This window comes from Meles meles, chromosome 15, assembly GCF_922984935.1.
Source record: "Meles meles chromosome 15, mMelMel3.1 paternal haplotype, whole genome shotgun sequence".
NCBI classification, from domain to species: Eukaryota; Metazoa; Chordata; class Mammalia; order Carnivora; family Mustelidae; genus Meles; species Meles meles.
Window position 1 is genome coordinate 59,117,413 of NC_060080.1, and position 26,596 is coordinate 59,144,008.

General features: G+C 37.3%; 1 protein-coding gene across 6 annotated transcripts in view; it reads left to right on the top strand.

Moving 5' to 3' along the window:
• Nucleotides 1-2,252: 2,252 nt before the first annotated feature.
• VPS54 (VPS54 subunit of GARP complex) overlaps nt 2,253-26,596 on the top strand; it is a 104,275-nt gene continuing 79,931 nt past the window's right edge. The window contains exons 1-4 of one of the 6 annotated variants that reach the window (XR_006815032.1): nt 2,253-2,881; nt 22,062-22,154; nt 23,329-23,484; nt 25,273-25,514. Coding sequence is in view for 5 of the 6 variants with exons in the window: in XM_045978748.1 (XP_045834704.1) it covers nt 23,349-23,484; nt 25,273-25,514 (378 nt within the window). In the remaining variant the exon portion in view is untranslated. Of the gene's footprint in view, nt 2,882-22,061; nt 22,155-23,328; nt 23,485-25,272; nt 25,515-26,596 lie in introns of those variants that run through there. The other 5 variants (XM_045978748.1, XM_045978751.1, XM_045978749.1 and 2 more) reach the window with 5 other exon arrangements.

Below are 26,596 nucleotides of genomic sequence, written 5' to 3' on the forward strand. Positions count from 1 at the left end.
ATGATAGATTTAAAGTTTGCTATAGTGGGGAAAAAAGACAGGTTAGTGTTTATGTCTGACTAAATTGCAAATTTTTTCTGATTGTTTCTTCTACCAGTGCTCCCTTTCCCTTCTGTATTTATATTGGCATGTGGACGTACAGTTTCTGTCAAACAAGTCATTAAAGATGGTGTGCATTGATTGAATAGACACATTAATCTCACTATGCTACCTGTACAAATATTCACTGAACATATAGTAAATATAAGCATAGATCTTCTACAGGAGTTACAGCATCAGAAAATTTGCCCATTCTCTCGCTAGTGAGAATACATGACCCTGATGAGCATAACCATTCATAATTCTTAATAGGTTTAATAAATACTATGCCAAACATAGTGTTAATAATATGGTAGCTAATATCTTCTTCATATTTGCTTCTTTTGAGGGTAATCATGATTCTATCAGTTTTTCTTAATTTTCTGTAATCTGTGTTTTCTGGAAATGAACACTAATAATGGATCTATGCCCATTTATTTGTGGTTTGGCTTTTCTAATGATTGACTCAATGAAATTAAGCATTTCTAATGAAGTGACTCAAGAGTTAACAAATGAACATATTAATTAATTTGAAATTTATCTAACTTTAAATTACCTGTCCAGTTAACAGGGTTTTCGGCAAACTTTATCATCAGCATTTACTTTTCTGTTTAGATTCATGATTATGAATTGTTCTGTGGCAAAGTAAAAGTAAACACCTTGTTAAATCCCTGAAAAAATTAAGCATTTCTTCCTATGGGATATTATCTACAGATGGATAATGAGGAAAGCAAAACAGTCTGTCTTGTTCTAGTATCTAAGAGATATCTCATGGTTATTATTTAATTCAAGTGCCAACTAGAGCAACCTGGAATCTTTTTTGGAACAAGGTGGGGTATTAATAGAAATATTTTTAAAAAGGCCAAACCACTATGTTTAAAACATCTTTTGAGCTATTGTTGACTTCCTGTATCAGGTTCAAAATATGGGAAATTGATAAGCTTAATACATTTCTCAGTATAATCTGTAAATCAATTCTAGACTTAAATTGAAATTCTTTTCCTTTCTGGCCTTGAATGAAATTTGGTGAAGCTTTCCTTAATATTTTCATAATAAAAACTCATCTGGTTTTATATGAGGTCAGGGATCTAGAAGGACTTCTTTATTACTTTGTAGTTAAATTTATTTCATATTGGGGGTTGATATTCTTCCTCTCCTTATAAAATTGTAGAGAATGGATTAAATTTAGTAAAACATAAGTTACAAATTTCCTCTCAACCATTTTTGTTGAATCTTTCTCTTTTGTCTTCCCTTCCCCAACTTTAGCTCTTTAGTGGGTAAAATATTTCACAAAGTTGTGTTTGCAGTTTTTGAAGTGACTTCTTGGAAATGAAACTTGTATCAACTTTTTTTTTTTTTTAATCCCCAACTATAAGAGCTACATTTTCACTTTTGATTTGTTTAAACAGACTGGTTTATAAACGCCTGAAACTTTGGTGGATATTTTCAGGCAAGGAATAGTTTCAAAATTGAGAGAAATCCTCCTAAAACTAAGGCATAAGCACAAATGATTGAGAGCCCTTTTTTCTCTTTTTAAAAATATTCTAAGACATTTTCTTTTTTAGATTGCTTTTATTGAATTAAAATTGCAAGCCCTCAAACACCAGGCTGAATTGTATTATTGTTAACAATCACAGTGAGAAGGTATTAATACACAAACACTCAAGTATCTTAGTCCAAGAGCAGAAATAACCGGTTTATGTGCCAGAATAGTATGATAGATGGTAGAAAGGCCTGGAACTAGGGGAAAATTTAAGAGAAAGACCCGGTGGGGGAAGGTATCAACAGAGAGACAATGCACTATTTTCAAAGTCCAGTGGGTTGTTGGGGAGGGGATGACCTTTACCCTTTTAAGGGACATTTATTTGGGAAACTCTGAACAGCATTCACTTTGAGGGGGCGAGAGGAGAGGTGGAATGTTGTGGAAGTATCTACTTTTAATAGGTCCCGGGTGGGTTCAGGGACGTTTGGAGTCGGTTGGTCTGGGCGTGGGCGAAGGCCCCGCTGAGGAATCGCGGGCCAGTCCCAGGGCAGGCCGAAGGCGGCCTCTGGGTGCTCTTGAGAACTCGGGTGGGGGAAGGGTCGTGGGGAAAAGTACAGTTCAGCGTGGGTTTCGGTCTTTGCGTATAAGACTATCAGAGAAGGCGCAGAGGAGTCGCGCAGGGGTATATCCCGCTCTCGGGGAACGCCGGCTGGGCCCGTGGCGTCCGCGCCGTGGCCCCTCTCCCGAGGCGGCAAGCGCTCCCCCCTGGCCCGGGCCGCGGCCCTCCCGCCCCGGCGGAGGCGCGCGGTGGATTGTGGGCTGGGGGCTGCGGCGGCCTCCAGGCGGCCTCCGGCGCTGTTTCCCGGACCTAGCCGGGCCGAGCAGGGCCGGCGGGGTGAGGGAAAGCAGTGGAGTAGGGAGCAGAAGCGCTAGGGGTAGTGGTCGCAGCGCGGCGCGGCGGCGGCGGCGGCGGCTCCTCTGGAGGCCGGGGATGTGGGAGAGGCGGTGGCAGCAGCGGCGGAGGCGGCGCTGCGGACCCGGGGGAAACTGCTGGCTGACAGGACACCCGGGAGAGACGTGAGGGAGCCGCCGCTGCCGCCTCTCACCCGCGAGCGGAGCTGGGCTCGGGAGGGCGGCCCTGTGCTCCCCCGGCCGACGGGCCAGCCGGCGCTGGGCGGGGGTGGGGGCGGAAAGCCGGGCTCGGGCCCGGCCGGGCTCCGGGCGGCGGCGGCCGCGGAGCAGCCTCGGCGCGACGTGGAGGGCTGGAGGCGGCGGCGATGCACTAGGCCTCGCTCTGGGGCGGCTGCCCGGGACCCGCAGGTAGGTGTCGGGGCGGCCCCAACCGGCCCCCAGCGCTTCGCGGCCCACCCTCATCCCGACCTCGGGTGGAGGGAGGGCTCGAGACCCCACCCCCTGTGTCTCCTCCCCGGCCAGAAGCGGACAGAGTTTCGGTCACAACTGACGGGCGCTGAAGCTTCCATTCCCCTCTCCGCCGCCTCCTCTTCCTTTTCGGTCCCGCTCTGGGATCAGGGCCCGCAGCTGTTCTCCTCACTTCCAGTCTGTGGCCGAAAACGCCGCTGTCCCCCGTCTCGCCCCTTTCTGGGATCCGGGCTTTGGAACTTCCACCACCATCCTTGGATGCCGCCCCCAAACTTTGCCTCCCCCCCCCCCCCCCAGCCGGGCCCTTAACCCCCTTTTGAGCGTACTGGAATAATTTAAATGTAAAAAAATAGTTTTCTTCCTAAGGAAAAAAAGGAAGGCTAACCCCCCCCCCAATAAAAACTCGATGTTTTTCAGTTTGACGATTTAGTTCGCAATAATTTGTTCGTTAATTAATTTTCTTCAGTTCTGCTTCTTTCCATCTGTGCATTGGTACAAAAGCAGGCCTCCCCTGCTCTCCAGTCGTTGACGAGGGAACTTTTGGCTACCCATTATAACTAACCACTTGATCTGTCCGTGTGTAGAGTTCAGGATGGTATTTTAGAATTTTGACTGACTGACCCGGCCTTGCAAGTTTTGTTTTAATTCGCTTTTAACCAGCTTTATTTTTTGGCTTTTATTGAGTCAGGCTCCCCTTTCGAAGAATTAAATTGTTTGGGCTGTTTTGTTTTTTGTTTTTAATTGGCAAACCCCGGGGCAATCTTAATAGTAAATGCTGACAAGGCAAATGATATCACGATATAGTGTGCCGAGAAATGCGTTATTGTGGTAACTTAAACTGCAGATTTTGATGGACATTCAGGCTGACTTTTATGAATCTGGAGAGTTCTAATTGGAAAAGTACTTTGAAGCGCCTTGATTCCTAAGCAGTTTTGGTGGAACAGATGGAATGATGGGATTTGTCTATATTAGTCTTGCAGAGTCTGATTTCCTAGAAATAGGTATTACTTGATGGTTCATAGTGGTCATCATTGCTCATGAAAGGTTTTGGTAAAAATGACCAATATATGCAAATTTTGGGCGATTGATAGTTGTGGCTTGGGGTATTAGATGTTTGCAGTTTTATTGTGATTTGGCTATTTTAAAATTATGCCTTGTTAACTTAAAAATTATTACACTACCAGGACAGACATTACAGGATATTTTTAAAAGAAATGAAAAATGTTGTAATGGTTTTCTTTGTGAAGAATGAATCACAGAATTATAAAGACTTTTCATGTTTTCTTGATTTTACTGATATATTTTGGTCTTGTAGAGGCATTGCTGTTCTAGCATTTGGCTTTCTGAAATGTTTTTCATTGTTTTTAAATTATTGAAAGTTTGCTAGGAAAAGATGATTAAATTTTTGTATGTTTCCTGGAAAAGTTAAAATTTATTTCTGGATAGGTACTAAGTTTTTATGTCAGAATTAAAATCAAATTTATATAACTCATGAAATGGCAAACTTTGCAGAATGTGTTCTTAATTGCATTCCTTTTCCTACCAATGAAAGTTGCTTAAAATTCTTTTTTCCTAACTTTTAGTTTTTACAAACAACTTTGAGTAACACACACTCATTTAAAGTGTAAAATTAGGGGTTCCTGGGCGGCTTGGCCCAGTCCTTAAGCATCTGTCTTCCCCTGAGGTCATGATTTCAGAGTCCTGGGATCAAGCCTGGGGCTGCCTGCTCCTGGGAAGCCTGCTTCTCCCTCTTCTACTCCCCCTGCTTGTGTTCCCTCTCTTGCTGTGTCTGTCTCTGTCAAATAAATAAATAAAATCTTAAAAAAAAAATAAAGTGTAAAATTAAATTGTTTTATAGTATATTCACAGAGTTGTAAAACTGTCATAGTCTAATTTTAGAACATTTTCATCACCCCCAAAAGAAACCTACTCATTGATAGTACTCCCCCACTCTCCCCACCCACCCTCGACCTGGGCAACCACTAATCTTCTTTCCATCTTAATATTTTCCTATTGTGATTCATGCATGTAAATGGTATCAGCTCATAGCTTTTCGAAGTGTTTCTTTTAAAATCAGCTTACATGTTTAAAATATTTTGGGTCAGAGAATAAGCAGATGATCACTGGTGTTAATAATCCATGTTCTAAACAACTGACATTCTGTTTGGTTATATTCAGCATAGATTAAAGTGTGGAGAAAGAAAGTTAGCGTGAATGATTTAACTGGGAGTCAAGTAAAAGTTTGAGTATCTTTGCCCTGGAATATTAGGGTATCAGGATTAGAGAAAACCTTAAGGTCATTAGCGTACTTCCTGCTTGATTCACAAAAAGGTGGCAGGAACCATATGAAGAATTCTGGAGTAGAAGCTTGAATCTCTAGGATTGTGGTTCAGGAACCACAGTGTGGCCATGTAAGGCAAGAAATGGGGATTTCTAATTAGAATTGTAAGTTCTCTTATGTGTGCATGTGACTGACGTTTTTCTAGCAGAGTTGGAAAAGAACTGGACGTTTCCCCATTTGGGGATGGAGGGTTGTGGGGAGACCAATGTATCCACATAGATGAAATGCATCTTAGAAAATTCTCTAAAAATGCTTTAATCTAAAGGAGGATGGTATATACTGTATATTATTTAGGTATATTCTTGTAGTGTTACCATTTTCTTAAAAATTCATATTTCGAAAACGAAATTAATTTGAAAGCATTAAGATTAACAAGGCTGGTTGTCGGCCTCCTCTTTCAAAGATCCACGGCCCTAATATCTAAACTCATGGTTCTCATACAGGGGTGAATTTGCCCTCCAAGGGATATTTGGCAGTGTCTAGAAATGATTTTTTGTTGTCACAACTGAAGTTGGGGTGCCATTAGCCAGGAATGTTGCTAAACTTACAATGCACAGAATACATCCTATGTCATCCCACCCTCCCTATACAACAAAGAATTATCCACCCAAATGTCATTGGTATTGTTTTAAACCTGTAGTTTGCATTATTCCAGTGAGTGTCTGACCTATTGTTCTCAACTCCCACCAGGTGGGAAACTAAGTCTCACTGGGTGCTGTTTAGTATGTTAGATTAACCCTTTAGGTCCTCCAGCAGCTCTCTTTTTGCAGTGGGAGGCAGTTAAGGGAAAAGTAGAAGGCAATCTAATTATGACACAACACAGATAGGTATCTCCTAATCTGAAGAAAAAAATTTTTTTTCCTGAAAATGCAAAAGTCTTGTTTTACTGCAGATTTGAACTGTTATTATATTTTGAATTGTTAGTTACTGGTACATAGTTTTTTGAATTTGAAATAGATAAAGTTGTATTTTCTTTATGTAGACGTGATTTTTTTTTTCCTGGTAGCTTCAACTACCAAAAAAGGAGAAAAGTAAGCTCTTTTAATTAATTACTTAGTAATGTACATTGTGAATGTCCAAAAAGATTCAGAGGTCATATATGAATCACATCTTTTTTTTTCTCATTCTTGTGGGCCCCTCTTTTGACTCATTTTATTTGTTTTTTAAAATTATTATTTATTTACTTATTTTCATTTAATTTGTTTTTAAAAAGCTTAACTTGGTGATGAAAGAAGAAAAGATTGACAGTTGGGATCACTTTTGCTATTTACCTGCTTTGTCATCTTAGATAAATTACTCAATCTTTCTGAGCCTTGATTTTCTCATCTATGAAATAGGAATAGTGATAATTCTTATATAGTGATTATATAGTGATTGTGAGAATTAGATGAGGTTATGTGTGTTTAGATGCTATATCAAGTACAAGAATTAGTTACTACACCTAAAACTAATATAATGTTAAATGTCAGTTATACCTCAATAAAAGTTACTTGTTTCAGAAGAATCAAATTAGAGTGGGATTTAGAGGGTACCAAAGTCGGAAATATAGACAGCAAGGCAGAGAACAGTGACTGCTGATAGTATCTCTAGGGAGAAAAGAGAAATTCTACAAATATATTGATAACAAACTAGTAAAAGAACTAGAATGATTACCAGAATTTCCAAAAATTCCTAATTCTTTACTCTAGGAGCAAATTGACTTCCTTCAGTAGCACCTGAAAGTATCACTGTTGTAGCACAGTATTATAACTGATTATAAGGGCGAAATTAAGTTATCAAGAAAGGGTTACCTGTTTTCAAAATATGCTATTTGAAAAGTTATGAAAATATGTAATTTCAGAATTAAAATTTTCAGCAATTACTTATTTGTATAAAAAGTTTTAGTCTTTTCAAGAATAAGCTATGGTTATCTGCATTAATTTCCTTGATAGGAATAATTCCTCTGTCTTCAATTCCTCTATTCATGTCTTATTTTATAATTACAGGGTATTCTACCACTAGTAATTGCTCTTCAAATGTGAGGATTTAACTGAATAGAGTTTTAAAGCCTACTCACTATTTGTAAAATCTTAACCTCTTTCTAGATTCGTTTCTTTTTCTGTTATTTTTCGACATCTTTTTGCAAAAAAAGAAAGGCTTTGATTTTTCTACATGTCCAGTAGTCCATAGTTGTGCTCTAGAGTTTAAAGTTGAATTAACTAAAACACATGAAATACGTGGGGGAAGAATGTAATCTCTTACAATTTTGTTAACTGGTCAACTTCACAATCATACAAAATTAAGATTTGAGGTAACAGAACTTGAGCTAGCCAATATTTTTACAGGGTAGCATGAGATTAGAATAGTCAGAGACAATATTAAGAATAAGTCATGTAAGGGCACCTGGGTGGCTCAGTGGATTAAAGCCTCTGCCTTCTGCTCAGGTCATGATCCCAGGGTCCTGGGATTGAGTCCTACATTGGGCTCTCTGCTCAGCAGGGAGCCTGCTTCCCTTTCTTTCTGCCTGCCTCTCTGCCTTCTTGTGATCTCTTTGTCAAATAAATAAATAAAATCTTTAAAAAAAAAAAAGTAAGTCATGTAATGATATTGGTAGGTTTTTTTTGTTGTTTTTTTTTTTAATATGGTGAACTTAAAAAAAAATGGGATTTGGGGGAATTTTCATGGCAAAAAGTGTTATTGACTTCGGGAATTTTGTATTCAAATAGTTGGCTTTTTGACTTGAAGTTGTGTATTTGTATGTATATTGTATGCATCATATTTTATGACATTTTGTGGAGTGAATAACATAAAATTTTGAAGTCATGTATTATGTCAAGAAAGTTCTTGTTCTGTTGTTGTTGTTGATGTTGTTGTTTCAGTTTGGCTAAACTGAGGGGTAGGTTGGGCCGAGGTTGTGGAGTTTTGGGACTTGATAGACTTGATATATACACCATGATCGAAGAATACTTAAGGAGAGTGACCTGATCAAATTTGAATTTTAAGAAAGATGATTCTAAAGTTGAGTGGGGTTAGGACCAAAGAAGTTCTTTTGGTAGGAGAGTCTCACAGCAGTTTAATTGGCAATAAAATCCTGGACTAGATTACTAGCAATTGGAATGGAGTGCAAGGAATGGGTTTGTAAATGAATTTTGGAGGTACAATCCATAGGACAGTCCACATTAGTATAGAAATTAAAGAATGTAGAGAGGTCAGGGAGGCAAGTTGGCTCTAGGGTTTCTGATTTAGGAGACTGATAGATTATGTTGCCATTAACTGACCTAAAGAAGGAATAAACTTTTTATAGGTGGAATCAAGTAATATGATAAATAATGAATTTAAATTTTGGGTATATTAAATTTAGGCATCTTTGAGACTTGTAGATGAAGTTGCCCAGTAAGCAGTTATAAATACGGTTGTGAGACACTGAAAAGAGGTTGGAACTGGAGAAAGATCTGGAATCTATCCAGTTTCCTCTATCTCTACCATCATTATCTGAGTTCAAGCTACTGTCATCTCTTACTGAGATTATTTCAAGTTTCCTAACTGGACTCCTCTAGTCTTAGTCTTCTCTATTCCATTCTCTGTGCTATAATCAGTGATTTTTCTGAAGGGCAAATCTGATTATATTATTTTTCATTGTTAGTTATTTCTGTAGCCTTATTTTGTCTTTATGATGAAATCCATACTCATTATTTTAATTGATTTCTACATCAAGTTCTTTTCCCAACTTACCTCTCTAGCCTTGTGCTCTCCCCAACTCTGACCTCCCCCCAAATAAATAATTTTCTCATATATAAAAAAAAAAAATTATTTATTTATTTGAGCACGTGCATATGCGCGCGCACGAGAGAGAGAGAGAGAGAGAGAGAGAGAGAGAGAGAGAGAGAAACAAGCATATGCATGAGCAAAGGTAGGACACAGGGAGACAGGGAGAGAATCTTCAGCAGACTTCATGCTGAGCAAGGAGCCTGATGAGGGGCTCAGTCTCACGATCGTGAGATCATGACCTGAGCGGAAATCAAGAGTCAGACGCTTACTGACTGAGCCACTCAGGTGCCCCTAATTTTTTCAGACTTAATTGAATTAGTTCTGATTTCTGGCAAAGGCTTGGTTTCCCCTCCAAGCCTTTGCACATATATTCCCAATTCCTTGAGTATTGTCACACACTTCCTCCCCTTTATTTGTTTGGTTCATTTCTACTTACCTCCAGTTCTTGGTAAGCCTTCATTGATTAATTATTATTTTTATTGAAAAAATTTTAACGTACAGAAAAATCAAAAGAGTATTGGAGTGAACACCTACACACATATACATAAACTGCCCCCTCTCCCCCACCACGTTTCCCCTTGCCAAGTCTGAAAGCAGGCTGTAGATTTCATGACACTTCATCCCTAAATACTTAGGCATGCATCTCCCAATTACAGGGATTTCTCTTATGCAATCACAATACTATTATGACATCTAAAAAATATCAACAATTACTCAATAACCTTATTAAACATAGAGTCCATACTTAAATTTCCCCATTTGTCCCAACATTTTATTTTTCAAGATTTTATTTATTTATTTGACAGAGAGAGCACAAGTAGGCAGAGAGGCAGGCAGAGAGAGTGGGGGAAGCAGGCTCCCAGCTGAGCAGAGAGCCCGATGTGGGGCTCGATCCCAGGACCCTGAGATCATGACCTGAGCCGAAGGCAGAGAGGCTTAACCCACTGAGCCACCCAGGCGCACCACCAACATTTTATTATAGCTTTTTTTTCTCTCTACTAATGAAAGATTCAGTCAGATTTCATGCTTTGCATTTGGCTGGTATGCCTTTTCAGTCTCCCCAAATGGAGTAGGGCCCAGTGCCTCCTCTTCTTTGGTTTATCCTATGAAAAGTAGAGGCACTTGTGCTTCAGTATATTCTATATTCCAAATTAGTCTGTTTCTTCGTGATTAGATTCTGGTTAAATATTTCTGGCAAAAATACCACAGATGATACGTATTCCTACCACTTTATCACATCAGGAGGCACATAATAGCAGGCTGTCCCCCTGTGGTGAGTCCAGTTTTCATCACTTGATAAGGGTGGGAACGGACAGATCTAGCTACTGTTTAATAAAGAAATAATCGATAGGGTGATAATTTATGACAATGTATATATTGTTTTCCTAACAGCCTTTTAAATTAATGATTTTATGATCCATTAATGATCCTTGCTTGAATTGATCACTGCATTTGAGGATTACAAATGGTGATTTTTCTATTTTATGCTGTTTACGTTTATTAGTTTTATTGGCTTTTGAGGGGTGTGAGGTCTGATTAGATAAAGACAATATTGGCAGTTGAATTTGGAAATCAGGTTGTTCCTCACCTTTTCCATAGCCAAGTGAGTGGTGAACTTGGAAGATAAGATTGCTGGGGAGATAGACCAAAGAGCAAATAGAGGCTTGCCAGTGAAGGGGAGGCAAGAAGTACCCTGAGGAGTTAGAGTTTGGGGAAAGAACTTTAATTTATCACTTGAACCTTTTTTTTTTTTTTTTTTTGGTGGGTTAATGATATTGAAGATAAGGGAGGTCAGGGAATAATTAATACCACAGGGTCTCAGATGAAGTAGGAAGACGTGAGATCAAGAACAACTGGTTGGGGGATTAACTCTAGACAAGGGTACACAACAGTATTGTACCCCAGAGGTTAAGAGTTGTGGGGATTTGGTATGTTTGGATATGGAGGGTAGAATCTTCTATGAGGACTTTTTTTTTCCTTTGGTATGGAGTAAAATGACAATTACTTTTTGAGCATGGGATTGATGAAGGTAAACTTGGGGACATGAGAAGAGTAATGAAGGTTTGTTATAAATACTGTGAGGATTGGGAAAGAGCATGGGTAAATCAGTGAAAAGACTGCAGAGTAGGGCCTTATCTCAGATTAGAATTTATACATTTATAGTCTGATGTTCTACATAAATTTTCTCTGGTGTTCTGCAGCTAGGAACAAAGCAAAGATAGATTGAAGTTGGATGAGGGAGGAGAGAATTGAACATGCAGGGGAGACTGTTGAAGTAGTTGATTAGCAAATAAATCCTATAATCATTCATTCAAAGTTACTGGTATTGTATATGTCTTAAATATGCAACCATCAGACATATTCAAATGCCTAACAAAAAGAGTAAATTTAAAATAAAATTTATATAACTTACCCTGCCTTAAAAATGTTAGAAGAAATTATATATTAATATATTCCTAAGAACAAAAATGACAGTTTTATTTGAGAGAGAGAGAACAAGCACATGCACGAGCAGGGGTATGGACAGAGGGAGACAGGAAGTGCAGAGATTAGTTAAATACATTAAAAAAAACTTTAAAAGAAGTCAAGTCTTAAAAAAATCTTGTCACAGTCAGATGATAATTATTGCTATCATTTATTTTTAATATAAGATGAATAGAAATATTTGTTAGTGTAAATAATTGTTACAGGATTAGTAATTGATAAGGAGAAAAAGAAGACAGAAGAGAAGAAAGTACTGGTCGCCTGAAATGGATGAGAGGCAGTATAGTGAAATAATTTAGATTTTGGTGTTTTAGAGAGGCAGTATGATATAGAGACACAGGCATGGAATTTAGAATCAGAAGATCTGAGTGCAAATCCCGTTTTCACAATTTATTAGCTAAATCATCTGAAGCCAAATTACTCTTGAATCTGTTCTTCATCCTCATAATGGGGATCATTGATTCATCCATTCACTGATTGATACAAACATGTTTTTCTAGATTGTTAGACCATCGAAAGCAAGCAATTAAGAATCGTAGTGTTTAGTCAGATATTAGTGATAATGTAATCCTTTCTCTCTCTCCCTCTCTCTTTCTTTCTTTGTCTTCCCTCTCCCTTGCCATCCTTCCTTTTTTCACTGATAACATGTTTCTCATATTGGGTGGGAGTGTACCCAAGTCCCAGCTGATTCCACTCCCTGCCCCCTTCCACTCTCTGCCCCTTCCCTCCCTAGAAGGGAATTAGGCAGAGAAGTAGAATGGAGTGCAACTTTTCTGTATTGCTTGCTCATTTTCTCACTGCTGCCTGACAAAGTCCTGTCTTTCTCAAGATGGGGGCATAACAGTCCCCAGGTGTGATTGTTCTCTCTCTGCCTTCACCATCATACTGCCAATCCCCATGTATATTTAACTCTTCTTTCTCCTTCCATCTTCTCTCTCCAGTACCTTTTCTTGTTCCTTTTTTTTTTTTTTAAGATTTTATTTATGTATTTGACAGAGGCACAGGGAGAGAGGGAACACAAGCAGGAGAAGCAGGAAAGGGAGAAGCAGGCTTCCTGCTGAGCTGGGGTGGGGCTCGATGTGGGGCTCAATGCAGGGCTCCATCCCAGAACCCTGGAATCATGACCTGAGCCGATGGCAGACGCTTAACTGGGTGGCCTGAGCCACCCAGGCACCCCTTCTTGTTCAACTTTAATCTCACCCTTCAGTTGGTTTCTTGCTGTTTGCCTACAGATGTGCTCCGGTCTCCCATGGCCTAAAAAATTCTTTCTCAACTCTTAGTCACTTTTCTTTCACCACCGAAGAGATGTTGATCTTGTTGCCTTTATTACTTCATCACTTACTTAATACTTAACATTTTGGAGTATGGCTTCTGCCCCAACCACTGTCCTAATATTGTTCTAATTCAATATCCTTACTGAAGATAGTCGAGGTTACTTGACTACTGCATCATGTTGACACTGCTGTTCACACTTTCCTCCTGGACACTTCTTCCTTGCTTCTGTTAGGATGGTATTTCTGTTTCTTTTTCCTATCCTTGTAAGTGTATTTGCCCTTCCTCTTTCTCTGAGCTCTCATTAGCCCTCTCTCTCTCTTTCTTTTTCACACCTTTTCTTTGTAATATTATCTTCCTATGACTAGAAGTATTTTCTTTTATTCCTATAATGTAATTGGACTAGGAATAGCAATGGAAATTTCAGGGAGGCAGGATTCTGTACACTACAGGAAAGAATTATTTTCCTAAAGCAATTATAGTTGTTTTATAGTAATAATCTGCTTTTGAAGTAGTCAGTTCTCCATTGTTAAAAGTTTTCAAATGAGGCAAAAAGCCCTTGTAGAAAGGGTTCATAAATTAGGTAGAGAGTGGAGCCAGATTATCTTTTAAAGTCCCCTCCAACTCAGAGATTGTAATTTTTATCTCATCCACTTTACTCCCATGGATTCAACTTTGACCTTTATCTAGATGTTTTCTAAGTCATTACTTCTAGCCTCTTTGCCTTCTCTCCCTTCTCCTTCCTCTCTCGCATAGTATTGTCATTAAACTTGCTTCTGTTCCAGACCACATGTTTTCTAGTTTCAGCATCATATTCCAGTATTCTTTTTTTCTCTCCTTTTACTAGCATGACTTTGAGGACCACTGTTCTATTCTTCAGCAGCTTTTCTGATAGTAAATTATATCTGGCCATATAAATTTGCTGCCTCCTCTCTCCAAAACTAAGGGCACTCAAGCAGAGGACACTGATAGAGGAGGCTCAGGAACCTAAAGTTTACATTGATTTTAAAACTTTGTATGGCACAGTCCAAATGTTAATACTTAAGATATTTATAATAATAAATAGTGATAGTTGCAGTTTTTTATTGAATGTCTCCTGTGTGCCAAGTATTGTGCCATGAGTTTATATATAGGTTATGTAAGTTACGTTTCATTTAAGTTTTACAACATTCCTATGAGAAAGATACTGTTGTCCCATTTACAAATGAGGAAATGGGAAGATAAGAAAGTTTTCAAAGTCACACAGCTAATAAATAATAGCTATCTAACTCACTTCATGGCCAGTTTCTTAAGTATATTATATATACTGTGTTATAAGAATGTAGAGAGTCTAGAATAAAATTTTAGAAAGGAAATGTTATACAAACAAGATAATGTATTTTTGACTTTGTGTATTTTTAGATTATTTAAATGCATGAATTTATATAAGACATTATTAGTGGCTTATTTGTTCTTATTACCTCTTTATCCATGATATTAGTTCCCTTGTTCATTCATTCATTGAACTTTCATGTGTTTTACCAATTGCTCCGACTCTGCTAATGGTGGTATAGGAAGGTGAATGAAATAAGTAACAAGTATTTTCAGTATAGTGGGGGAGACAGAAAATTAACAGTTAAATAATCAGTTAAAATTTGAGCAAGTACTATAAAGATCACAAACTATAGTGCTAGTCATAGAGAATCAGGGTGTGTGTGTGTTGGATAGAGGGAAGGAAGGGGAGAGAATGTGCTTAGGTATGGTGGTCAGAAAAGGTTTGTTATGCCACTAAGCAGATAATTAAAGTTTTGTTGTATACCTTTTTATACATTATGTGTATATAGAGAGAGTGATATAAAGGTTTTATATCAAATGGGATTTTAGTATATATTCTGCTTTGTAATCCTATAATTGAAAGTATAGCCATTGTTTTTAAATTTCCCTACCTATTCCACTCCAACTTCCTTTTTTTTATTTCAAGATTTTATTTAGATTCAAGTTAGTTCACATATAGTGTAGTATTATTTTCAGGGGTACAGTTTAGTGATTCGTCAGTTGCTTGTAACACCAAGTGCTCATTATATCAAGTGCCCTCCTTAATGCCCATCACCCAATTACCCCATACCCCTCACCCACCTCCCCTCCAGAAACCCTCAGTTTGTCCCTATATTAAAGAATGTCTTTTGGTTTGCCTCCCTCTGTCTTTATCTTACCTTCCCTTCCCATTTGTTCATCTGTTTTGTTTCTTAAATTCCATGTGAGTGAAATCATATTTGTCTTTCTCTGACTGACTTATTTTGCTTAGCATAATGCCCTCTAGTTCTGTCCATGTTACAAATGGCAAGATTTCATTCTTTTTGATGGCTATTATTCCATTATATATATGTACCACATCTTCTTTATCCATTCATTTGTTGATGGACACTTGGGCTCTAACCATGTTTTAATTATTGTGGACATTGCTGCTATAAACATTGGGGTGCGTGTGCCCCTTCAAATCACTTTTTTTTTAATCCTTTGGATAAATACCTAGTAGTGCAATTGCTGGGTCGTAGGGTAGTTCTGTTTTTAACTTTTTGAGGAACCTCCGTACTGTTTCCAGAGTGGCTGTACCAGTTTGCATCCCCACCAACAGTGTAAGAGGATTCCCCTTTCTCTGCATCATTGCCAACATCTGTTGTTTCCTGAGGGTTAATTTTAGCTAATCTGACCGGTGTGAGGTGGTGTCTCATTGTGGTTTTGATTTGTATTTCCTTGGTGCCAAGTGATATTGAGCATTTTTTCATGTGTTTGTTAGCCATTTGTATGTATTCTTTGAAGAAATGTCTGTTTATGTCTTCTGCCCATTTCTTAACTCGATTCTTTATTTTTGGGGTGTTGAGTTTGATAAGTTCTTTATAGATTTTGGATACTAGCCCTTTACCTAATACGTCATTTGCAAATATCTTCTTCTGTTCAGTAGGTTGACTTTTAGTTTTGTTGACTGTTTCCTTTGCTCTCCAGAAGCTTTTTATCTTGATGAAGTCCCAATGGTTCATTTTTGCTTTTGTTTCCCTGCCTTTAAAGATGGGTCTAGGAAGAAATTGCTGTGGCTGAGGTCAGAGAGGTTGCTGCCTGTGTTCTCCTATAGGATTTTGATGGATTCCTATCTCACATTGAGGTCTTTCATTTTGAATTTATTTTTGTGTCTGGTGTAAGAAAGTGGTTCAGTTTCATTCTTCTGCATGTTGCTGTCCACTTTTCCCAACACTGTTTATTAAAGAGACTGCCTTTTTTTCCATTGGACAATTTTTCTGCTTTGTCAAAGATTAGTTGACCATATAATTGTGGGTTCCACTCCAGCTTTTACAGTCTGGCATCCAACTCCACTGTTGGACTTGACATTTTTTCTGATGTCACTGGTCAGTGACATCTGGTCACTGCCTAACTGCCAAATCTAAGTGATGGGGTTTTTTTCCCATTTTATTTGTGAATTCTGAATTGATATTTCTCTCACCTTCTTAGATGTTCTTCTTTATTACAAGGTTTTCTTTATATCTATCTTCCTTTCCTTTTTAAAGATCACATTTATCTTTTTTTAGAGAGGGAGCATGAGTGGGGGAGGGGTAGAGGAAAGGGGGAGAGAGGATCCTAAGCAGATTCTGTGCACAGATCCCAACATGGGGCTTGACCCCACAACCCTGAAACCATGACCCCAGCCAAAATCTACAGTCAGACGCCTAATGGGGTCATCCAGGCACTCTGCCCCTCCATTTTAAGGATTTATTTTTTATTTGAGAGAGAGAGAAAGAAAACGTGCAGGCTCATGCGCACAGTGGTGGTAGTTGTGGTGGTGGTGATGGGGCAGAGGGAGAAGGAGAGAAGCAGATCCCGACCCTGAGATCATGACCTAAGCCAAAATCAAGGGTCAGGTGCTTAACTGACTGAGACACCCAGGTAACCCTATATCTTTTTTTCATTTCTTTCTTCAGAAATGTTCAAGTCCTCTTAGGTTCTGTCCTTGGCCCTCCGAACTGATAATCTCCTAGAGTGATGGAGTAAAGTCTATAATGACTTACCAGTCTTGTGGATAAAGTCCAAAGTCCTTTTGTAAGGTTCCATCCAGTTTAAGGATTATTCTTGTTGTTTGTTTGTTTCTTTCTTTTTTTAAAAGATTTTATTTATTTCACAGAAAAAGAGAGAGACAGCGAGAGAGGGAATACAAGCAGGGGGAGTGGGAGAGGGAGAGGGAGAAGCAGGCTTCCCGCTGAGCAGGGAGCCTGATGAAATGCCGGGCTGGATCCTAGGACCCTGGGATCATGACCCGAGCCCAAGGCAGACACTTAACAGCTGAGCCACCCAGGCACCCTGGATTATTCTTTTCTTTTATCTAATGAAAAAAGGAAATGAACCTGTATTAATACTTATTTTAAGAATTGATACTAGCACCTTTAATCAGTCCGTATGTTCATTTTACAGATGATCATCTTTATTTTAACTCGGTGGTTCTCCCTGGGGTGATTTTATCCTTTCCCCTCTTTTCTTCCACCCCAACATGCTTGGCTTTGTCTGGACACATTTTTGGTTGTCATAACTATGTGTGGGGGGCAGGAGTGAAAGGTGCTGTTGACATCAAGTGGATAGAGGCCAGGGATACATCTGAAGATCCTACAGTGTGTAGGAGGAAAACACCCAACAACAAAGAATTATTCAACTCAAAATGTCCATGGTGCCATGGTGGAGAAACCATGCTTTAACTGGATTTTACCATTTCCTTTACTTATAATGTACATAATCCTTCACAGGGGTATTAGCATTACTTGTAACTTAGTCACCAGTAGAAATTTCAGATATTTTCATGTCACTTTAATTTGTTGCAGGTACCTTGAAATATTTTTGCTCATTTATTCCTTGGAAATTAAGATAGATTTGCATTAATTTAGAAGCAAAAAAATTACTATATTGCATTTAAAAAAGTTTATCTCAGTATAGTTGTCATTTGTAATCTCTAATGTATTTTATGCAATATAAACATTATTCTGGGAAAGGGTCCGTAGACTTTACCAGATTGCCAAGGAGTCCACAGAACAATCTTAACCCCAGTCTAGAGGCTTAATTGGGTTGGGTTAGGCATTTTTGGTGCAAATGCTTCATAGGTGATGACGTTTATTTTATATCATCATTTCATGAATCACATAATATTAAGTTGTCATACAGTTATCAATGATACCAAGTTTGTTGACTTAATTAAGGTAGTGACAGTCATATTTTATTTTTTTAAAAAAGATTTTATGTATTTATTTGACAGAGGGAGAGATCACAAACAGAGAGGCAGGCATAGAAGGAACAGGAAGCAGGCTCCCTGCTGAGCAGAGAGCCTGATGCCGGACTGGAGCCCAGGACCCCGAGATCATAACCTGAGCCAAACGCAGAGGCTTTAACCCACTGAACTACCCAGGCACCCTAACAGATTTTAAAGATATACTTTCCCATTTGAGTTGCTAAGGGGTTAACATCTGTGGGGTTAACACTTTGGTACCAGGTGAGTTTTCTCTTTCTGATCAACCTAATAACTTTAGCATACATCAGTGATTTTTGCCTGAATTGGTTTTTACGTTGGGGTTACAAAATATGGTTTTCTAATTCAGTCATTCCTTCTACACTTATTACTGGCTTTCTTCTGTAGAGAAGAGATTTCCTTTCTTTATCCCACTCTACCCCCCTTCCCTCATCTCTTTCTCTTCCCCTATGTGCCACTCCATATTTGCTAATTTTTATTTGTCTAGTAGGTTATGCTCAAGTAGGTTTCTTTTCTTTTCTTTTCTTTTTTTTTTGAGTCCTCAAATTGTCCCCCATGTGGCCAATGAGAGCCCCTTTAAGTTGATCCTTCGTCCTTTTTTACAAATCCTTCTGATCTGTCTGTGAGCACTTACTTGCTTTCTGACACAGCAAGAGTTCCCAGGGCTCTGGCTCTGGCCTGAGATTTTTTTTTCAATGAGCCATGGTTTATTTGTGGGGAATGGCATAGTTTTTACTTGTTCCTGAAAGCAGAGTATTCCTAAGAAGTCTTAGGAATGTAAACTGTAAAGCTAAAATGGTGTAAAGTTGAAGAAACAGTTACCATTAATTTATGTGGAAAATGTTTGTTTTAGGCTTTTCCAGTATCTTAGGACATGTATTAATAATGGTTGTATAGAATAAATCAAGAAAAAGCACAGATACTCAGAAGTGCAGTTAAAAGGTACAGTGGTTTGTTGCTGAGATGCTGAGTGTGAATCCAGGGAAGGAGCTAAGCATTGCCACCCTTGCTGCTTAGTGTGTGTGCTACCTCTGTAACGGCTTGTTGCAAACCAAACACTGAATGCAATTTTTGCTTCTTGCCTTTTTAAAGATAAGTTAAAATCCTCTTTGGATTTCTCTTGGTTAACCTGGAAACAGGTACTAATATAGGTCTTTAATAAAAGCAAAGTGGCATAATGCAAACTTTCAAAAAGCTGGGGATCCTTATGTTCAGAAACCAAAGTCTGAGCGCTTGGTATGCTCCTTGCTTCTGGGATGACATTGTTTTAGGAACTTTTAATAGAGGCTTTTAACCTAACTTTTATTATTTATTTATTTTTTAAAATTAAATTTTTAAATTTTTTTATAAACATATAATGTATTTTTATCCCCAGGGATACAGGTCTGTGAATTGCCAGGTTTACACACTTCATATCACTCACCATAGCACATACTCTCCCCAATGTCCATAACCCCACCCCCCTCTCCAGACCCCCTCCCCTCAGCAACCCTCAGTTTGTTTTGTGAGATTAAGAGTCACTTATGGTTTGTCTCCCTCCCAATCCCATCTTGTTTCATTCTTTTCCTGCCCCCCAAACCCCCCACGTTGCATCTCTACTTCCTTATATCAGGGAGATCATATGATAGTTGTCTTTCTCCAACTGGCTTATTTTGCTAAGCATAATACCCTCTAGTTCTATCCATGTCATCGCAAATGGCAAGATTTCATTTCTTTTGATGGCTGCATAGTATTCCATTGTGTATATATACCACACCTTCTTTATCCATTCATCTGTTGATGGACATCTGGGTTCTTTCCATAGTTTGGCTGTTGTGGACATTGCTGCTATAAACATTCGGGAGCACGTGCCCCTTCGGATCACTACGTTTGTATCTTTAAGGGTAAATACCCAGTAGTGCAATTGCTGGGTCATAGGATAGCTCTATTTTCAACTTTATGAGGAATCTCCATGCTGTTTTCCAGAGTGGTTGCACCTTAACATAACTTGTAACATAAAATATACTTTGAGCTACAAGAAAGACAGTCACATGTTTCTGATTTTACTCATCGTTGGAAATTTTTCTGTAATGAATGTTTTTTTCTTTCGTTATCATCCTGTACCAGTGCATGCTCTTATCTATTCACTTAAGGATTATTGGTAGTTGTCTCACTAACATTTCTCTTCTGCTCTGTTCTACACATCACCCATTTCATTCATCTTTAAAGTATTTATTACATACTATTTGTGTGCCAGGAACTGCATTAGGCTTATAGAATACAGAGGAAAATGGAACCATCAGGAAGTTCATAGTCTAATAGAGACCTATATAAATACCAAAATTTCAGTATGATTATTGCAAAATAAAAATACATAGGGGTGCCTGGGTGGCTCAGTTGGGTTGAGCATTTGTGTTCAGCTCAGGTCATGATCCCAGGGTCTGGGATGGAGCCCTGTGTCTTTGGATCCCTGCTCAGGGGAGCCTGCTTCTCCCTCTCCCTCTGCCCATCCATCCCCCGACTCCCAGCTTGTGCTTGTGTGTGCTCTCTTGCTCTCTTTCCCTCTCTCTCTCATAAATAAATAAAATCTTTAAGAAAATACATAAAGGTGTATTTGGTATGAGACACAAAGAAGGCTTCAAGAGAAGATATTGGTTGAGTATGGTATTGTTAGAATTATGAAAAGATTATCACATGAAGAATGGTAAAGTGATTTATAGATTCTCATTGTAGGTGACTGCTGATTACATGTCAGATTTGTTTCTAGATGTAGTTACAAGTGGAAGTATTAAAAGTCAGAGGTTTTCTGCATTTAGTGCTTGCCTTTTCTCTTATTCTGCGTTTTTGTTTTAGTTTTTGCTATTTTTTTGCCCCCTGAGTAGACAAACTTTCTTGCTAAGATGCTTCATCATTTCTGTTCTTTAGCTTTTCAATGAAAGATTATTTTTTTGCTGAAATTGTTTGGTTTAGAGGCCATGGAGATTTGCTGTATTTGTTTATGCATCCGTGCCTTATGACTAAACCCATAACATTTTATTACCAATGATTGCACACCCAAAGTATCTGCCCTGTACTTATATGGTCATTAAAATGAAGTTTGGTTCTTACTGTGGGGAAATCTTAATAAATTTAGGATGGTTGAAGGAAATGGAGAGTCAAATGGTTTAAAATTGGGACTCACCTATATAGGCAGTCTCTAATTTTACATAATCTCTTTATAGCTAGAGATTTTCCCTCTTTTCATAAGAATTAGGAGAGGCATAGGAAAAAACAGAAGATCTGCATATGTTTCCCAATTCAGATTCTTTAAGAAATAAACAAGGTGACTCCCACCCCCACATACTGAAGGAATTTGTAGGAGTCTAGATATGTTTTTCTGTAAGTCCCCATCTCCTCAAATGTTTTTGGCTTCCTGAGATGGCACTTAGGATTTCTTCTTGCTGTTAAAACAACTTGATGGTAAATAGAATAAATTGAAATAGTAGTATACTATTGTTGGAATCAGTATTTAATTTCTCTGACAGCAAGCAATGGGCGTTCAACATAAGTAGATTTTCCAAATATTTGTAGTTTCCCTCTTTAAAATGTCAAAATGTTTTTAGTTTAGCCATTTTATTTGATGAAATTAATAAAGAAGTTAAATAGACAATGTCAAATTTAGAATTGTCCTTACTAAATATTTAATATACAGGATTATATATTAAACAATATTTCCTATCCTTTAGATATTTTCCTTCAAATATATGATGCTTTTGTACAGAAACAACCATGCACTTAATGTGAAGGGATGTAAATGCAACAGGCAAACGAAGGCCCTGAGTAATTTGTCTAGCCATACTGTGTGTGTGTGTGTGTGTGTGTGTGTGTAAATAAAATATGAATTGTCAGTATTTCCCAGTGCAAACATCTTATTCTAACCTTGTCAGTTTCCATATCGTCTTATATCCATGTCCCTTAACCTCTTTGTATGGTATTGTATGGTTTGCTTTCTGTTCAGGGACCTTGAGGAAGTTATTTATCTTTGTGCATTTTCTTAACAGCTTGTTTCATATGGTCTCAGTGAGTGGTGTAATTGGATGTGTTTCCTTTGCATTAGGAGGACGGTGACAGATACTCAAAGAAGTCTGGGAAATGTAAGTTTTAGCTTTCTGCTAAACTTGCTAAGCTAGAGGGGAGTTAGAGTAGATGAACTTTTTGTCACCATTCTTAGCCTTATGTCTCTGCTCTTTATTTCTTACTCTTATTGTATTCACCAGATTTCCTTACCAGCCCCCCCTTTTTAAAAATTTGTTAAAACATATGTATTTTTATAAGCTACCTAGTCTGTCAGGGCCTTGCACTTAGACTAGGTGATATCTATGTTCCCTTTCAGCTATAAACTTCTGTTTATTTATTCCTTCATTGAAAAATGTTTATAGAATACCTACTATTTGATATATATACTCTGCAATATAATATTATCTACCCTCCAATAAGAAAATAATACATGTTCGTCAGTATCCAGATTATGTACTGCTTCATTTGTAAAGTTTTACGTGACACTGTAGCTCATATTATATTGTTTTGCCCCACAAATTCTTTTAGGACTTACTAAAAAATGTAGACATAGTTTAACTTTTGTTTTCCTTAGTGTTTTGTTTGTTTTAATTACTTAATGTAATTGTGGGCACTTTGAAGAATCATACTTCTTTTATAATCATTTAATATAGTGACAGTCCACATAGTAATAATAATCATAATGTTAACTAACATTATGAACACTAACTTTGAGATGAGCATTGTTTTAAGTGCTTCACATATATCCATTCCTTTTAATCTTACAAAATGTTTATGAATTGGGCTCTTGTCTCCATTTTTACAGATGAGGTAAGGCACATAAAGGTTAAGTAAATTTCCTTAAGATTATACTGCTGGTAAGTGAAGAACTCAGTAAATCAGACTTCAAAAACCCATTCACTTATCCATTTTGGTATAGTGCATAATTTCTGTATACTTATTGAATGAATGGATGTTTTCAACTTTAATATATATTGGTTAGAATTTTGGTATCTATTTTCCACTTTGGATAAAAGACTAAGGATATTTCACTTTGGAGAGAATACTTTTCAAACAAGGACATATAACTTTCTTAGCTGAATATTATGAGTCACTCTTACAGTTAATAATGAGTATTCAAATTGTGTACTTATTCCTTGAGGGATTTTGGATAAGGTATCTTTTTCAAAGAAAATATGAGGTATACATAATACTTAGAGAAATTTTGATTTGTGTTAAGTGTCTTAATTATTACTTGTTACTTATTTACAGTTGAGTGGTGATTTTATGCAATGGCTTCAAGCCACAGTTCTTCACCAGTGCCTCAAGGAAGCAGCAGTGATGTTTTCTTTAAAAAAGAGGTAGATCCAACAAAACACATTCGACCTGTGCAGTCACTGCCAGATGTATGTCCCAAGGAACCCACAGGTAATGTTTTCTTTTTTTTTTTTTTGCTGTTGTTGTTGTTGAGGATTTTTGCTGAGGATTTGTATTATTTTTAAATGAGTAGTTAGATTCCATATACATTTGACACTTGAACAACATGGGTTTGAACTGCATGGGTCCACTTATTTGCAGGCTTTACTTGAACAACATGGGTTTGAACTGCATGGGTCCACTTGATTTCAGCCTTTTTTTTTTTTTTTTGATAAATACAGTACTATAAATGTATTTTCTCTTCCTTATGGGTTTCTTAGTAACATTTTCTTTCTTCTAGCTTACTTTCTTGTAAGAATGCAGTATATAATAACATACAGAATATGTGTTAATTGACTATGTTATTGGAAGGGCTTCTGTTCGACAGTAGGCTATCAGTAATGTTTGGGGAGAGTTGAAGTTATATGTGGATTTTTTACTTCATAGGGAGGGGGAAGTCTGTATCCCTAATCCTTCTGTTGTTCAAGGGTCAGCTGTATCTGAAGGAATACATTTTATAGTGTTAAACTAAAGAGGTAGTTTGGAAGTAAGTTGATTGGGAAATTGGAATATAGTTCTTTTCATGCATTTCCATAGAAGTAGCTTGCTAAACTGAAAAAAAAGGTTTTGAAAATGAAACTACAGATACAAAGCTTTTTAGTTAGATGCAGTATAGTGAAGCCTCATTATTTGTGAATTCCATGTTTGCAAATTGCCTGCTCCCTAAAACCCATTTGTAACCCTAATATCAATACTTGTAGGTACTTTTGTGGTCATTTTTAGCCATATGCAGAGGAATGAAAAATTTGAATTGTCTGATGCACATGTCCCTAGCAAGGATTGAACAAGATAACACTCTGCCTTCTTGTTTTGGCTCTCATGCTCTAAACAAGTGTCCTTTCTGTGGTCTATTTAGTGCCACATTTTTTGCAATTTTGAGATTTTTATTGATGATTTTGCTGTTTAAAATGTCTCCCCAACTTAGTGCCAAATGGCTTTCTAGTGTTTCTAAGAACCAGAAGACTGCAATGTATATGCCTTATGAAGAAATTTCATTTAGGTATGAGTTATAGTGGTGTGAGCCATGAGTTCAGTATTAATGAATGAACAATGTATGCTAAATAAGGTGTCTTCAAACAGAAACACACACAAAATAAGATTATGTATTGGTCAGTTGATGAAAATGTTTTGACCAGGGCCTTAAAGGTACCTAACCCTGTATTTCCCCTAGAAGCAATAATCGTTCAGTATTTGCTAATTGTTACAATGACTTTATAGAGTAAAACTACTATGAATAACAAGAATTGACTATATGTTTTTATTTTCTCTATGGTTAATGCCACAGCAGCATTTCTGTCATCTATAAGCCAAACCAAGGGTATTAGAACTTGGTGTGTCTGCCTTAATACAATAGAAAAAGAGGTGTATTTTTGAAAAATCTGGAGTATTAAAGGATAGAAGATACACAATAGAAAGGAAGAAGAATTTTGATGTTGTAAAAGGAAAGAGAAATTTTACATTAAAGAAAGGAATTAATGAAAGACTTCCATTACCATCCACCCCACCCTGCAACTATAACTCTCAAATTTTGTATGTTCTTTATTTTACATGTTTTCCCTTCTCTTGGCAATTGATGCTGAAAGCCAAAAGTTATTAATCAGATTGATTTTCATTAAAACGTTTTTTACAGAAGAGTTTCTACTCTTTGTGTAGTGTAGAAACTAAGCATTTTTATTTTTCTAGGATGTAGTTTCAAATGTAGAACTTAGTTTACCGAGTTTTCTTGTTTACTTTTTGCAGGTGATTCAAATAGTTTATGTGTTGCCCCATCTCTAGTTACAGATCAACATAGATGGACTATATATCATTCCAAAGTAAACCTCCCAGCAGCATTAAATGATCCTAGATTAGCAAAAAGAGAATCTGACTTCTTCACAAAAACATGGGGATTGGACTTTGTGGACACTGAAGTCATACCTTCATTCTACCTCCCACAGATCAGCAAGGAACATTTTACAGTTTATCAACAGGAAATCTCTCAGGTAATACCTAATCAAAAGTAGTAGAAAGATCTTTAGTTTGATTTATTATAGAATTTTGACCAGTAATCTTTGATGAGGTTATAGTATTCTTTTCTGTATATAGATAGTCCTGGGTTGTATTTAATTCATTGCTTCGATATATATAAATGTATTTCTCTTACTGTAGTGATTTTTCAGAATTACACTTTACTAACAGTGCAGAGATTCATCATGAAATCCACCCTACCTACCAAGGACAAAATTGTTCAGTTAGGCCAATAAAACCCAGATGATTTGTGAGGTTTAAGAAGTGAGCAGAGTAGAACTGTTTCTGTCTATCATTTACCATAGAAAATTTAGTAGAGCATGCTAGCTGTAGCAGATAGTCTTAATATCTTTAGACATAATATGTTGCTCTAAACTCAGTTCTGAGCAAGAATTGAATGTATTGCTTAGTTTAAGAAGGCTTGTTATTAATTTTTAGTGAGTATTATCAATATAATTTTGGTTACCATTTTAGTCTTTAAAAAACTCATTTAAAAAAACCTCATTTTTAAAAATTTTTTCTTTACTGAGGTATAATTGGCATATAATAATTTCAGGTGTACAACAGAATGATTTGGTATTTATATATACTGTAAAATGATCACCATAATAAGGCTAGTTAACATCCTTGCCATACATACTTACCAAATTTTTTTTCTTCTTGTGATGAGGATTTTAAAAATCTATTCTCCTTGCAACTTTCAAATATTCAATACAGTATTATTAATTATAGTGCCCATGCTTTAGATTACATCTGGAAGTTTATAAAGGGGATAATTATTTATGTTTTTATAATATCCCTTTTTATACTTTTTTCATTAGCAGACCTAATTTGCATTTAGCTAACTTTGTTTCACTTGATTACTTTGTTCTTTTTATGATTTGGAAGTAGGCTAAATACGGTTATATTATTCGCATTGATACTATGCAATATTTGGTTCTTTTTTAGTACTATCTAATATTTTTGTAAAGAACTTATAAATATTGTTTACTTTTATATCATGTATATTGTCATATGCTGCCTAGAGTTTTTGTGTTCTGTTTTCAGTAATCACATC